The sequence below is a fragment of the Amphiura filiformis genome, chromosome 11 (genome assembly GCF_039555335.1).
Source record: "Amphiura filiformis chromosome 11, Afil_fr2py, whole genome shotgun sequence".
NCBI lineage: Eukaryota > Metazoa > Echinodermata > Ophiuroidea > Amphilepidida > Amphiuridae > Amphiura > Amphiura filiformis.
The window spans coordinates 14,176,281-14,191,655 of NC_092638.1; the positions used below are offsets into that span (position 1 = coordinate 14,176,281).

A 15,375-nucleotide genomic window follows, 5' to 3' on the forward strand; every position below is an offset into this window, starting at 1 on the left:
ATTGCGTACTTTTTCGATGTCTAGTGAGCACATTTTTTCATTATTTTGAGAAAATGATGTGAAATTTTCTATTCTATATTGTTTGGTAATAATGTCTTTTGCCAATAGTATGTTTAAAGTTGTAATTTTGTGTTTTTGATCGCAAAGATCGGATATTTTCGTTCCCGATTCGAATTCTGAACCCTTCGCAAGGGTGCCGATTTCGGCAGAACTTTGACGATAATTTTGCCTTTTGGACACTTAAATGCTTTCGATCCTTAATTTTGTTTCAACCGAGTCTTAAATTATCAAGCACAATACAGTTGGTACCACATTTATATACATTGATGACATTTTAAAGATTTTTTTTCAAGTTTCTAACCGGCGCAAATCGTTAAGTGTGTATTTCCCCTTGACATCCAAAATGGCGTAAGCCAGTCCTCAATATACATAGGTACGGCGTATATAGGACTGGCAAGCGAGTCTATGTCATCATCATAAAAATTTGAAATTCAGGTCCCACAAAAATACAGTAATTGTGCAAAAGAGGACATAAATAATTTCTTTCTGCAACCATAATGGGCCGCAATATATCACTAACCGCATAGTCCGAGGCAAGGTTCATTATTGTCAGGGTTAGGGTCTTAGGGTTAAGGTCTTAGGGTTAGGGGTTAGGGTTAGGGGTTAGGGGTTAGGGGTTAGGGTTAGGGGTTAGGGTTAGGGGTTAGGGTTAGGGTTAGGGTTAGGATTATATTCGTATTTATTATACTAGTAATAGTATATTGTGTGTATGCAGTTTATTCCGTAATCAATAAGTATCATAAACAAACACCTTTCTGGCACAACGAATCATAGCACAGTCGTGTAGGCATTCGACTATGGATACAAAGGTTGTGGGTTCGAACCCCAGGTAAACCGTTATAGAATTTTAATTCTATCGATTTCTTTTTATTTTATTAAGTAAGAGGAAATAATAATGGTAATAAACTCGTGTTATATCTAGCCTCATAGGCCTATTAATTACATGTATGTACTATGTGTTATCGCATTGTGGCCCATTATGGTTGCAGAGAGAAATAACGCACGCCGGCAACTAGACTACTATACAAAAAAATAGTATCAAATCTTTCCTGCTCAATCAATATAATACTTGCAAATAGATCATAGTTTACTAATCTAAACTTGTAATATAGACCTGTTATATCACCTGTATTTGCATGTAGAGTCTATACATGGTTTGTTATGGTAGGGATTAGTGTCCGATCTCTGTAATGTAATGTAAATGAAGCATATTGATATGCAGGAAGAATCGATCAGGGCGCTATCTATTAGGGAAAGATAAACACTATTCAAAATATCAATAGACAAGAAGAAAGGGATGTAGAGATTTGTAATTGAGTCATGCATGATTTATCAGAAGGTTCTTTCCAATTCCCAAACGTAATGTAATGAGTAATATCTAGCAACGTAAATGTGCAGTTCATATGCACAAACGAATACTGATCTTTATGATATTCAGGTTTTTGTATATCACATATAACATGTCACATAGGAGGTCATACGTGTTGACCTTCATCTATTGTATTTGTTCATCTGTGTATGGAGAGGATTAGCGCCATTAAACGCCATTAAAACTCCATCAGTATTAGGGCGTAGTTCAGTGAACTCACCGGATTGCTATTCCAAGTACTTTGATAATACAGATAATATGTATTAATGGGTCGAGGCGATTGCATTGAAAAACCTAATAAATTATTCATAACAGTTACGTAATCAATCGATAGTGCGGACACTTTTCATTTGCAAACCAAGAAAATTCGTGATCTTTTAGCGTTGGAAAGGAAACCACGTGAATAGAGTGCCCTCTCAAGAATATCAACTCTCTGTTATTAGTCGGAGAAGTAGGCGAATCTGATGAAGTAAGCTTCGAGAAATTGTATCTAAAAGAGTGGAAACATGTTACCAGGTAAGTTAATATATCTTGTATAGTGAGGCCGGGTTATCTAACCATATGGGCAAAAAAGCCCCCCAAACCCTGCCACACTATTATCATCTCAGAAGAAGGTGAAGGTGTGGCATCTAAGGTATGTCTAAGAGGTATGTCTATAGACATCAATATTGCCGTATCGATTGTTATAGCAGGGGAGAATCCTGGTAAATAATCGATGCTCAACGTAACGTATTAAACCACCAGTGACCAGCATGAGTATGACTAGACCTACATCTACATCTACGCTGATACTCAGCAAAGTCCACTTCTGGATGTGAGGCTGAGGTATGATGTAGCCCTAGAACTCTGGCCATAGTATCCGTTTTTACTTCTACTAGGGCCAGAGGCACTTACATTGAAAAAATTGTTGGAGATGCTTGAACGATCCAGTACAAAAAATGACAGCATTTCAATGCTTGATCGAGGTCACTAATTAACATGATAAAACCCACTTGAGAACACACAATCGCCGGTCATTTCTAAAGATGCATTTATACTCAATCGCTTTTGGAGAAACCTGAATCGCACGCATGGTCAGTGTACTAAATCGCCGTCGTATTTGCCTGCTGAGCATGCGCATGATTCGCTGTTTTTCAAAGGCGACACGTAGGCCTATATTGACACCGTCTGTCGGTCAACGTTCTCTAAAATTGCACACATAACTTGTGTAGTTAGCGACAATGATTCAGTCTGGGTATAAACACAAGTCTAACACAGCTTTACACAATGACTAATTTACATAGGCACAAAAGACCGTGTTCATGTACCGTTACCAAAAATGGCAGAGTAGGTCCCGGATCTTCTGTACATGTTCCTATCTCCTCAACGTTATACCTTTCCAACAAGGAAAGAGATACGAAAGGCGAACGTCTAGTATGATGTGACCTGCCTGCATGTCTTCGGTCCTATACTTACTTACTTGGTATACTTGGTAGATTAGTCCTTCATTCCTATCGGCAGGATCGACTCTCAAATTCTTCTTAAAAGATGCCACAGTGGGTGCAGTCACTACTTGCTCTGGTAATTGGTTCCAATGCTTTACCACCCTGTTTGAGTAGAAGTGGTTTGCAAGTTGTGTTTTGGAACGCCTTTGGAATAATTTCATGGAATGGCCTCTGAGACTTTTGTGGGGGAGGGAGAAGAACTTGTCAGCATCAGTCTTGTAATACCCATGAAGGAATTTATAAGTGTCTATCAAATCTGTCTTGAGTCTTCTGTCCTCCAAAGATTCCATTTGGATCCTTCAACATAGGCCTACTGACATTATCCGATTATGTCATAATGTTAAATAAAGATACCGAGTTACAGTTACTGGAACTAGAGTATGACGGCCACGAACCACATACACGTATACTTGCAGCTGCAGACACTGAATACAAAATGTACTGCACAACACACGGACTTGCAACAAGCGCAATGTATACCGTTGAGTTTCAACAACTATTCCCGGTGCAAGTGACCCTATTGTCTATTGATTAATTGCATGCATTGCGGCCTAAATTGTTTGATTGCAGATTGGCATTACAATGTAGGTCTACTTTGACATTTAATGAGGGCGATATTGAAAAAGTCACCTTATGGAAATACCCAGATTTTTTATAATATTTTACAAAACTATTTTCCTTTTGTAGTATCCTCATGTGGTATTCATGCAATCCAAGCTTCAAGCAGCAGTCCTTAACCCACATGTTTCATATTTTTCAACAATTCTGGAGTGCAAATTGATCAAATGCACACTGCTGTCTCATCACATAAAAGTTACATGTAATTCAACTTCAAGTTGAGAGCAAAAGACTATGAAGCAACAAGATTGTCTCCAGGATGACTGAAACCGTAAAAATATAAAACATTCATCTACATAATTATACATGCATACTTTTATTTGTTTCAGGTCTGATGTTTTCAAGGGTCATTCCTTGTTGTATCAAAAATCTGAGATCATCAAGGATTTTACTGTCTTCAACCTCAGTATCGGGAGTTCAAACACAAGTAAACAGATGGTTTACTGAAAGAGCCAACTATGTACAAGTAGAAAGAGATTCTAGTGTAGAAGGTATCACTCTTAAATACCCTTTGTGGATCAAACCCTAAATAAACTTTCGCCTCAAGGTGCACAATCACTCACCTCAAACGGCAAGACCTCAGTCACTTAAAGCAACACTGTAACATTGGTTGAGGAGGACGTTCGTTTACGTTTTTCAAAATTTTTACTTGAATAATGTAGTTTAGTACCGGTAATTAATATACCCTGCAAAACTCAAGACAAAGTACTGAGGATATGTTGCTGAATTATTATGGTTGAACACTATACCGGTATGCAATGCGCATAAAACTGTAAATGTACAGCAAATATATGCGCTGGAATTAAACAGCAATTTTTTTCAAAATTAAAAGGGGGCATGTTAATGACAGTGCAGTGAAAACTAAAATTTCGTGGAAAATAAATACAATTCCTTTTCTTATGGAAATATCACAATTATTGCTTTAATACCATGATAGGCCTACACATTGTTTATATTCAGCTATGCTGTTCAGATGTTGCTGCTACAAATAACACATGTATGTGTATTTGTTACCCCTGTGAGTATCGGGATCAAGTTTGCTATACATATGTGACCAGCTCCAAAAAAACCCAGAACAAGTCGCCAGATATGTTTTTGAGTAATAGGCTTTTAAAGATGACATTCCCATAAAAAAATATCAAATTTTGGAATTCTTAATTTGGTGGTATTTGACTGTGGAACTACATGTAAGTGGACTTTCAAATCCTTGAAAATAAAAGAGGTTTCAATAAACAACTGTTGAACTATCATAATCCCGGTATATCCAATCATGTGTAAGGCAGGAAACTAATTGGCCCATTACTCAGTAGTAATTTGGCCAAAATATCAAAGTATCATTTTACAAAATTATCCATATCTTGAAAAGTATTGATGCTATTTGTATAATAATGGTATCATTTTAAAGCTTGTTGATGGTGCTTCCATTTTAATTCAAATCATGAAATGTCAAAACTGTGACTTGGACCTGGTTTTGTCAGAGCTGCACTGGTCACATATGCCAAATGACTACGCTGTTTTTCCCATCACATAGGTCTAGCATGGGTACGTATGGATCGTAAACCAGTTAATAGCCTGAACTCAGATATGATGATGGAACTAAACTTAGCACTTGAAAACTTGGAAAACAATGAGTCCTACAGAGGTGCCATATTAACATCGGTAAGTTTGTACTTGAGGTTATTTGCAACATGTAATTTGTTATTGTGCTAGGATGGTTCTAATATAAATACATATACCCAGAGAAGATGTAAGGAAGAGGAGGGTTAATGGAATTATATACTTGAGATAATCCCGTAGGTAATCCGGTTACACCTATTCATAGTCCTTTTTTCTCAAGTAGTTAGACGTCCACTTGCAGTAGCCTTTGATGTGATGTGTGAGACCGCTCATGGTCGACCGATTTTCACTCCAGAATTGGAAATATTTCGAATGTTTCTATAGAGAGTTTGTTGAAAAGTATGAAACGTGTGTATTAAGGACCTCCTGCTTGGATGGGATACCACAAGTGGATAATACAAGAAAGAAATCGAGTGTTGTAAAATTTCCCCCCAAGTCCGCCTTTTTTGTTAATATTATACATTTCTAAAGAAGAAATTTTTAGGATTTTTTAGAGAATTGATGATTGTTGATCATTTCTATTTTCAAGTTTTTATGTATTTTCCGGTCATTTCCTGTAAACCTAATAAAGATATTCTGATAATTGCCAACATCCTCTATCACAAATGATAGAGGCTGAAAGTGACAACAAGCGACGAAAATTGTAATTTATCATGGAACTTCAGTCATATTTTATCTGAAATCTGACTGGATGACAGGGCCTGCTTGTATGGTATGCATGGTACGATGACATGCAATCTATGACCTATCCCTAAAAGTAGTTGCGTGTAACACACCCGTTCCGGGTTCAAACCCCATTGTAGTATTCTATTGTTAAGCGGCTAAATAGGGTGATTCATCATTTACTTTGAATGAGCGGTCTCACACATAGTTTGTTTGAGGATAGCTGGATCAACCTCCTCTTCCTTACATCTTCTCTGATATACCTCAGCATGTGTATTGCGCAGCCAGGTTTTCGGAACCATGGGGGGGGGGGAAGTTGTGAATTATTGAACTCAATTTTCTTTGCCCAGTGTGCTCAAAATCTCAAAAGTAGGCATGTTAAGGAGCAAAACTTTTCCAAAACATTTTCAACACACGTTTATATACTATTAACTTATGCGGCAATGTATACACACAGATTTAGGCAACATGCAGTGGTGTAGCCAGCACTTTTTCAGAAGGTGGGCAAAAGGGGAGGCAACTTTCAAGGGGGGGGCAAACTTTGACGAAAATGGTAAAAATGGGCTAACAAGTACAAAAATGGCCTGCGGGGGGGGGGGGAGACTTCTCATCACAAGGGAGAAGCTGCCCCCTTTGCCTGGCCCCCTTGGCTACACCACTGACATGTATAATTTGTTTCTTCACCATGCATAAGAAATGCACACAAAATTGTCTTTTGTTGACCTCAATTTGTCCCCCACAGGTCCATCATGTACTAAAGGCCTATGATCAATGGTCAAGATAAGGGGGGTGGGGGGCACCGGCCCCAACTGGCTATGCCAATGCACCTCAGATGTTTATTGATAACAAGCATTAGCTCAGTAACCAAGTCAGTGAAGCAAACTGACATATAACCAAGAACAACATTGTCAAAACATATACGGTCCACAACTTATAAGTTCCCCCCTGATTCTAATAAGTCAAAAAATATTTTACGAAATGTAAAAATGTAAAAAGATATCAGCCTTATTTGTTTTACATATGTGGACCAATTTATAGTGTCACACGACATTGCGTTCAGTCACAATGGTTAATTGTGTAAGAAAAGAGGTTGTTTTAAAAGTTGCTCGTGAGTCCATAGCAGTCAGGTTTTCTTTAAAAAACACATGAATAGACCTGGCCTACTGTATTGTTTGCAAGCTGACTCCTATGGACTCAGATGCAACTTTTAACACTGTTTAAAACAGTCTCTTTTTTTTACATAATGAACCATTGTGACTGAACGCAATAATGTGTGACGCTGTAATTTGGTCCATGTGTGTAAAACAAATACAGCTACCCATACCTTTTTACGCATTTTGTCAAATATTTTTCAATTTATTTAAAATTGTATTTAGGGGGGAACTTATAAGTTGTGGACCCTATATTATCTTACATCACAATGTACCTCATTTTAATTTTATTAACATAATTACTTATGTAATTGTAATTTCAGGCAAACCCTGGTATATTTACAGCAGGCTTGGATATTACAGAGTTGTACCAGAGGGATTCAGATTACATACGGAAGTTTTGGATTCAACTCCAGAACTTGTGGCTCAAACTCTATGGATCACCTCTTGTGCTAATTGCTGCAATAAATGTGAGTGCCAATTCATTGTTGTAGTGCATGTTTATAGTAACCATTGGTTACTGCTCCAAGCCTGGGCTCATACACCTGTTCTGAATAATGATATGCCATATTGCCATAGGCCTTGTGTTGTGATCATTTCAATCAGCAGTTCATAACAAAGAAAGCATGATCCAGTTGACCTAGCAACGGTGATATTCTAACGTGCATTACGACAGCGTATATATGTAGTAAAATGTAGACATTTTATACAATAGGGAAGCAATGTCAAGTTTATTCAGGGGAGTGTATTGCAAATATGACGGCACCGTCAAAGGCTTGATGAACAAAATATGCCAAATTATGTCAAATTATTCCCATTCCTATTCAGAGGCATGACTTATAAGTTAACAATATCCATCAGGGCTGTAGGAAATTCTAGGGGAAGGCCATTGAATTAACAGGCTAAAATGGTATATGATGAATATAATTATGAGAAGTAATTCATTGGTAGAGCACCAGCTCAGTCACCTTCGGAGCCTTATTTCACCCTTATACAGATGAGCACTCCATTATATGCCTCTTTGAAGGTGTCTTAGGTTCTTGAACTGCATATCTCCTTGTCTTGGGTATAGGCATCAAACAATTCTCTGAGGTCTCTGGACTTTAGGACCAGACTCTGGTGGGTTAAACCGGTTTTAAGGGATCTCAACGGTCACGCTTCCCTCAGAGATATAATTAAATCATCATCAGAGATTGGGCACGCCATCCTACTTTCAGGCTAGGAACAGCCGAGTATGAGTGGCGTAAACCAGCGTGTCAAGTCAATGCCCCATATTGCCCAGCAGACCTGCTAGAGTCAGCTGAGCAGAGTTTGCACTGCTGGAACTGGGATGTGCAATGTCATCAAGGACAATGACTGGTATAAATTACTCGCAAATTACTGACGTGACATGCTTGACACAAGAACACTAACTAGTCAGTGATATCATATGTTTCTTGTCAGTACAATATGCTGTTAATAAACGTATTGCTAATACTTTTTATGCATCCACCGCAAGGATATATTGTTTTTGCAATGTCCGTACCTCCGGATGCTGTATCTCTTGAATGGATAGGCAGGTTGACTTCATATTTTTTTATGTAGGGTAACAGTCCAGCAGGTGGTTGTCTTATGGCTATGGCATGTGACTACAGAATCATGGCTGCTGGCAAATATACTACAGGACTGAATGAAGTCAAACTTGTAAGTATAACCAAATTATTTTCTCTCTTATTCTGTCATTCATGTAGTCTTCAAAACTCAATTTTCCACGAGAGTGTATTAAACCACCGCCAGGGTTTGAACCCGCAACCTCTTGCACCATAGTCTAATGCATTTTCGATTCAGCTAACTTGACTGCTAAAGATAAAGAAGATGACTGCAGCGGTCCAGCCCTTGATCGCCATTGGCGTTTAGTGAGGAAAGCCATCCAAATCAAGAAAATATAGCCAAAACTAAATTAGGTTAGTTTTTGCACGAAAGTCAGTTCAACTTTTGGAAACTTAATTAAAATCTTATTTTATTTAATCATACCCACAGGGAATGGTTGCAACACAGTGGCTTAAAGATATGATGGTTAGTACCATAGGACAAAGGCAAGCAGAAGTAGCTTTACAACTAGGTAATAATGATATCACATTCTGTGTACTGTGTTTCATTCATTTGTTTTATTTGCAGTGGCGTAGCCGGGGTTAGGGCAAGGATACAGATTGGTCCCTCCGTTTCTAAAACAATTGCTCATGAAAATGTGCAAAAATAACATTTATTTGGCCCATATAATCAAGTTCTTATTTAGGTCTTAAAATGGTCTTTCAAATGACTATTTGTGTTGAAAAATGTGTCAGAAGCATGTACAAATTTTGACTTGGGGGAGCAGAATTGATCTGGATCAATTTGGTGCCCCCTGAGACTGTACACAGGGCACATGCCCTCCCTTGCCCCTATAGCTATGCCACTGTTTATTTGCACTTGTCACTTCTTGTAATCTGTCTTTATCCTCAATGTAATGACAAAACATTGTATCTGAAAAATGTGAAATGTTCAGGAGGGCAACAAAACATTGCTGTTTTCAACAAATTTTAGGACCAATGACTGCCTTCCTTTGTCAAGAAATGACGGTAATCAAACTTCAGAATCACTGGAATATCTTTTATAATCATTGTCATAAAAATGGATGTGCATTCTTTAATGTATAACAGGTCATCTTTATGCATTCCATGCAGGAATCTGCAGAATATATGTTCATTATAACATCAACCTCATTAGCGATTGATGCATTGGCGATATGGGCACAGGAATGAATGAAATAGTGATTTTTTTTTATACCTCATTTGTTTGGTTCAAAATTAGAAAGGGACTGATAGTGAAGCTAGCATCTTGTGGAAAACCAACCACAACACATTCACATTTTTTCTTAGCCAACTTTGGCTGTTTACATATGGCCAAACCTTAGCAGCATAAGCATACCGTAAACATTTGCCTAATGGTGCTATGGGCTCCCTTGACATAACTGGATTTTAGACACAAACTAAAAGTGCTCTCCCATAAAAATCCCCAGCAAATACTCTTAATTCTTGTTGGGAATTTTAGAGGAGGGAGCTCTCTATTTGTACATGAAATTTACTCCAAGGCAAAGGAGCCCAGGTGCACCATTAGGCAAACGTTTATGGTATTACACATATGCAAATATATATCAGACCTGTCTTAGAATGTATTTTTGTTCTATATGGTGTAGGTACAATGTTCAATCCAGAAGAAGCTCAGTCCGTTGGCTTGGTAGACAAAGTTGTTCCCCAAGAGAGTATAGAAAGTATTGCTAGGGAGGAAATGCAAAAATGGCTAAAAATACCAGGTAGGTTATTTCTGTTGAACTGGTCGGTGTTTTTCCCAAAGAGTACTGACTCAAAAGACTATGAGACTACTATGGTAAATCCAGGCCCGTACACAGCGGGTGCGGGACGGCGGCAGTACCTCCCCAAATTTGCAAAAGTATACCAAAAGTCCCAAAATTTTAGAATTTGTGAGTGTAGCGAGCAAAAAAAAGTCTTGTTTTTATGCTTTTTTTGTCCAAAAAGGCCCAAATTTTGGGAAGAAAGTCCACTTTTCACAAAATCACACCCCTTGAAAAAAGGTCCACTTTTTTCAAAATCAGCACCCCCCAAAAAAAATTTCTGCGTACGGGCCTTGGTCACTCATGGATGGCAAATAGTGTACCTCAAATAGTGTTTGTCAACAAGAGCTCGAAATTGAATTATAATTTGCATATTAAGTGTGAGCATTAGGTTTGCCCATTTTTTAGCACTATGTATTACATGCAGATGTACACACAGAGATATAGTGGAGTAGATACTCTTTGGTGTACTTCATTGATAAATACATACATGTATAAGGTCAGCAAATAGCAACTATTTTAAACTGTTGCGATTTGGTAGTTCACAGCATCTTGCAAATGGTAGTGAGCTTTGGCAAAAATTGCATTGTTTGTTTGGCAAAAACTCACAAAATCGTGGAGTGATATATACAGTGGAAACTCATTAATACAAGCTCTGATAATACTAAAAAAAACCCGATAAGACAAGCTTGATTTTCTACTGTAGAATCAATCAAGTTAGAATGGCACATGTGCATTTGAGAGCAGCACCTTTACTAGTTTGGATTTGCATAATGTGTGACTGGCACATAGTTACATGTATTTAAATTTACGCAAGTGTAAGTTGGGATTTTATTGATGCACAGAGTATTAAATTCCTATTAATTTTTGCCAATTATAAACTAAGAGGGGTTATCATTTTCTTCGGAAAGGGGGGGGGGTGTCCCAAATATATGGGAGGTAATAAATTTTTGGAAAGAAAAATAGGGGGGAGGGGGGCATACCATTTTTGATGACCACAGATATGTGTTTAATTTTATTCAAAAAGACTGATTTCAATACAATTTTAGCCTGTTTAGGGGATAAGGTGTATCGGTGGTGGGGGGTCATAAAATTGTTATTGCCAAAATAGGGGAGGTCACAATTTGATTGACGCCGACTTTTTGTAAATTTGGGATTCCTCCTTCTGAAGAAAATGATAGTACAAAGTATACCCATTCTATTAGATTCCAACATAATTTCGCCAAATCAGTTTACACCAATCATGGAAAATTACTCTTCAGTTGTATCAAATTATTATATTAAAGTAATTGACCATTATGTATTTCTCATTGCTTCTTCTTTCCTAGACATGGCACGGGAACTGACCAAACAGATGTTACGAAATCAAGCGATAGAAAAATTTAACAAGAACCGTGAAACTGAATGTGATCTAATGAGCATGTTTATGAGCAGTGGCGGTGTTCAGAAAAACATAGGTCGCTACATGGAAACTTTGTCTAAAGCAAGAGGCACTAAAAAGGCCACACATAGTTAGCAATGATAAGAAATGCTGATTGTATTCTTATTTTTTTAACATTACATTCATGATATTTTATGGCCAATAGTCATGCCAAAGCAATGCAAGCATGGCTGTAAAAAAAGGAAAAACAGGTGAAGTAATGGATGTAGTTCAAATCTGTTGGAACAAAATAGTACAATTACGAGACAACCAACTATTTTTATATAAATTAGAGTCCGAAGTTTTCCGTTTTACGGAAAACGGAAGAAAATCACGGAATAAGAGGTACAACACAGAAAATGACATTTTGTATGATGTGACAAAATTGTTAAAAGATAAGAGAAATAAAAATGTTAAAAACAATCATGAGCTGTGTATGTCAATTTTTATGATAAAAATACTGTTCAATAATACCGAAATAAAAGTATATTGCCAAGGCATGAACCCCCTATTCGCTACTTGCACGGTTCCGCCATTATGCACTATATGCGGGGAGAGCCTCGAACTGGCAGCATACATGAAAGGAAGAATTATGTAACCTTACACAGAATGTTATATGACTAGTTCAATTCCCATTCATGTATGCTGCCAGTTCGAGGTTCTCCCCGCACATAGTGCATAATGGCGGAACCGTGCAAGTAGCGAATATCCCTCCAAACATCGTAATAGTCTGTCCATTATCGTGAGAATATTCCAATCAGAGCATATTGATCGCGACATTGAACACTTTATTGTGACATTAATATCATTGTTTATACATTTTAAGCTTTATTCATGACACGGATTTACAAATTTTACAACACAGATTACAACACGGAAAGTCGATTTTAGAAAACGGTAAACTTGGACTCTAATATAAATGCTGTAAGATTAACTTAAATATCAATTCTGGACATAAACATGTGAAGGAAACATTGGGCTATTCCATTTAAAATCCACACCCCCCCCCCTGTGGAAGATTTTGGAAATAGCTTCCACAGGGGGAGTAGGAATTTCAAATGGAATGAACATGTTAGGCAGCTCCATTTGAAACTCCCCCTCTCCCTCCCTCTGCACGGAAGGTTGAATCTTACTCAAAGGGTGCATGACATTCAAATGGAGCTGCTTTAATAAGTGTGCCCATTCCATTTGAAATTCATACTCCTTCTGTGGAAGATACTTCCAAAATCTCCACAGGGGTAGTGTGGATTTTAAATGGAATAGCCCAATTTCAGAGATCCATCAATTCCAAACTACACTATTCTCCATACATGTCATTTACCAGTGCTGACTTCACATAACCAAATACTGTAGGCCTACCAGCTACAGTACGAGTCCCTGTGGTGTGTAGTATGTTCTTTGTATTCATTGTTTGATATATTTCATTAAGGGATGGGGTTTGAGCATTTGGACAGTATTTTTTGTGAGACATGAGAGCATTATATTGCAAATTTCAAAAAATCAAAATTATTTGATATCACAAGGAATGCAATTCGATATGTCTATGATGTATTCTCATACATGTCCCACAAAAAATACTGTCCAAACGCTTATACCAGAGCCCTTAAGTTTGGGTAATCTAATGGCCAAGCTCTTCCTTGTAAAAGGATTTTTATTTCGATTGCACTTTTAGAATATTTTATGTAGTATAACTGACATCTACAGTAAATAAGCTGGACACAAATCTTAATTAATTAGGGGCTGTGCAATAATTATTTTCCCCCCCGGGGGGGGGGGGGTAAAATTTCTGAACGGCCCGCCAAAAATCGCTTGCCCCCCCCCCCCTCAGCCTGCCAAAGATCGGCCCCCAAAAATTCTTTGCCCCCAAAAAATATTTCCCCCCCCCCCTTGCACATGCCAAATTTTTTGGATCCCAATTTGCAAACTTTAAATGGTCTAGATATATGTTGCGAGCAGAGCGAGCAGGAAAATTTGCATATTAAAGCGTGTCCGTACTGTTTTCTTAAGCCTTTTTAGAGTGTTATTTTTAAAAGGCTCCCCATGAATGTGTGCCAAAAATCGCTTGCCCCCCCCCCTCTCGGCTGGCCATACTGTTGATATCATTTGACAAGAAATAATGTCAAAATTCCCCCTCCCCCCAAAAAAAGTTACTGTGCTGCCTATTGTTTTAAGCACCATACTTTAAGGGGTGGTGCAATAATTATGTGTACCCCCGGAGTGGTGAATTATAGGGGGGGGCAAAGATTTTTGGCAGGCCAAAAGGGGGGGCAAGCATTTTTGGCAGGTCGAAAGGGGGGGGTCAAGCGATTTTTGGCAGGTCGAAAGGAGGGGCAAGCAATTTTTGGCACAGATATTTTGGGCACCGTTTCTATATTACGCCCTAAAAAGGTGTAGGAAAACGTTACAAACACGTTCAAATATGCAAAATTTCCTGCTCGCTGCGCTCGCATTATATGTTAAGGTTTTAAATTGGGGTTCCCAAAAATCTTGCATGTGTAAGGGGGGCAAAGATTTTTTGGCACGTCAAAGGGGGGGGGGCAAAGGTTTTTTGGCACGTCGAAGGTACCCCCCCCGGTACACATAATTATTGCACCACCCCTAATGCAATGACCAGTTCTGTCCGAATTTTTTTCTAATGTTCAGTTATGCTCTCATGCACCCAAAGATACTTCAGTAAACAGCCAAGTGTTTTTATTTTTTATACACCGATCCGACAAGGCCATTACGGCGGTGTTTGCGACATAAAAACTGTGGTGTTCCAAGGCGGGGGGTTCCATCAATTACTTGTTTATAGTATGCAATACAGAATTGTACACAACAGTGATTTTTAATATACAATCATGAATTGATTGAACAAATTTAAATTTCCCGCACTGGTACATCTGTGGTTCTGTCAATAGAGGGCCAAATACAGTAAATGCTTCCCGGATTGATGTATTAATATGCTGTTTTTATTATTGAAGGTCACCCAAAGACCACAATTTACCTGTATTCGCTAACAAGGCTCCATTGGGATTACTGAATTGAGAGCAAGAGAATCATGCATTTAAATTTGTCATTGAAATTACTTTACAAAATAAGCATCTGGTTAAAGTATGTTGTACTTTAAAATAAAAGAAGATGGAACCACAGATAATTATGAGAAATAAGTTTGATTAATTACCATAATAATGTTCAAAGAATATTTTTATAGGCATAGAAATGATATACCGTATTTGTTCAGTTTACCACCCATGCTGCTATATGCGCCCACAAAGCGACTTTACTACACTGATATATGGCCCTCCATCATTATGTCCAGGATCCAACTACACATCGAAATATGGAACAGTCTAAACATGAAATCAATATTTTGGACTATTTTTATGTATACAAGTATGTAAACATTATAAAAAGTAAATGCCTACCCAAAATGACTGTTAAGTGCCGTGGGCGATTAATGGAACAAATATGCATTGTATGTAACATAATCGGCCGTATCACATACTGACGTATTTGCAAAATACGCATTTCGAGAAAATCGAACTTGAAAATCTAGCGATTTTTATTTGCTGCATAATCAAGATTAAAATATTATTGTCGATTAAAACCAGTTTAACAGTATTGCAAATATACCATATTTT

The 15,375-nt window shown here is 37.8% G+C and overlaps 1 protein-coding gene across 2 annotated transcripts; it reads left to right on the forward strand.

Moving 5' to 3' along the window:
- The first annotated feature begins 1,519 nt into the window (after window positions 1-1,519).
- LOC140164389 (enoyl-CoA delta isomerase 1, mitochondrial-like) lies at window positions 1,520-12,252 on the forward strand. 2 transcript variants are annotated; one of them, XM_072187667.1, is made up of 8 exons: window positions 1,526-1,945; window positions 3,861-4,022; window positions 5,063-5,190; window positions 7,286-7,432; window positions 8,547-8,645; window positions 8,982-9,063; window positions 10,177-10,293; window positions 11,661-12,249. In XM_072187667.1, exons 1-8 carry the CDS (start codon window positions 1,936-1,938, stop codon window positions 11,846-11,848), a joined length of 933 nt encoding a protein of 310 aa, XP_072043768.1. In that variant the 5' UTR covers window positions 1,526-1,935; the 3' UTR covers window positions 11,849-12,249. The 2 variants fall into 2 exon arrangements, with proteins under 2 accessions (XP_072043769.1, XP_072043768.1); XM_072187668.1 differs by lacking the exon at window positions 3,861-4,022 and having other exon boundaries at window positions 1,520-1,945; window positions 11,661-12,252.
- Window positions 12,253-15,375: the final 3,123 nt, after the last annotated feature.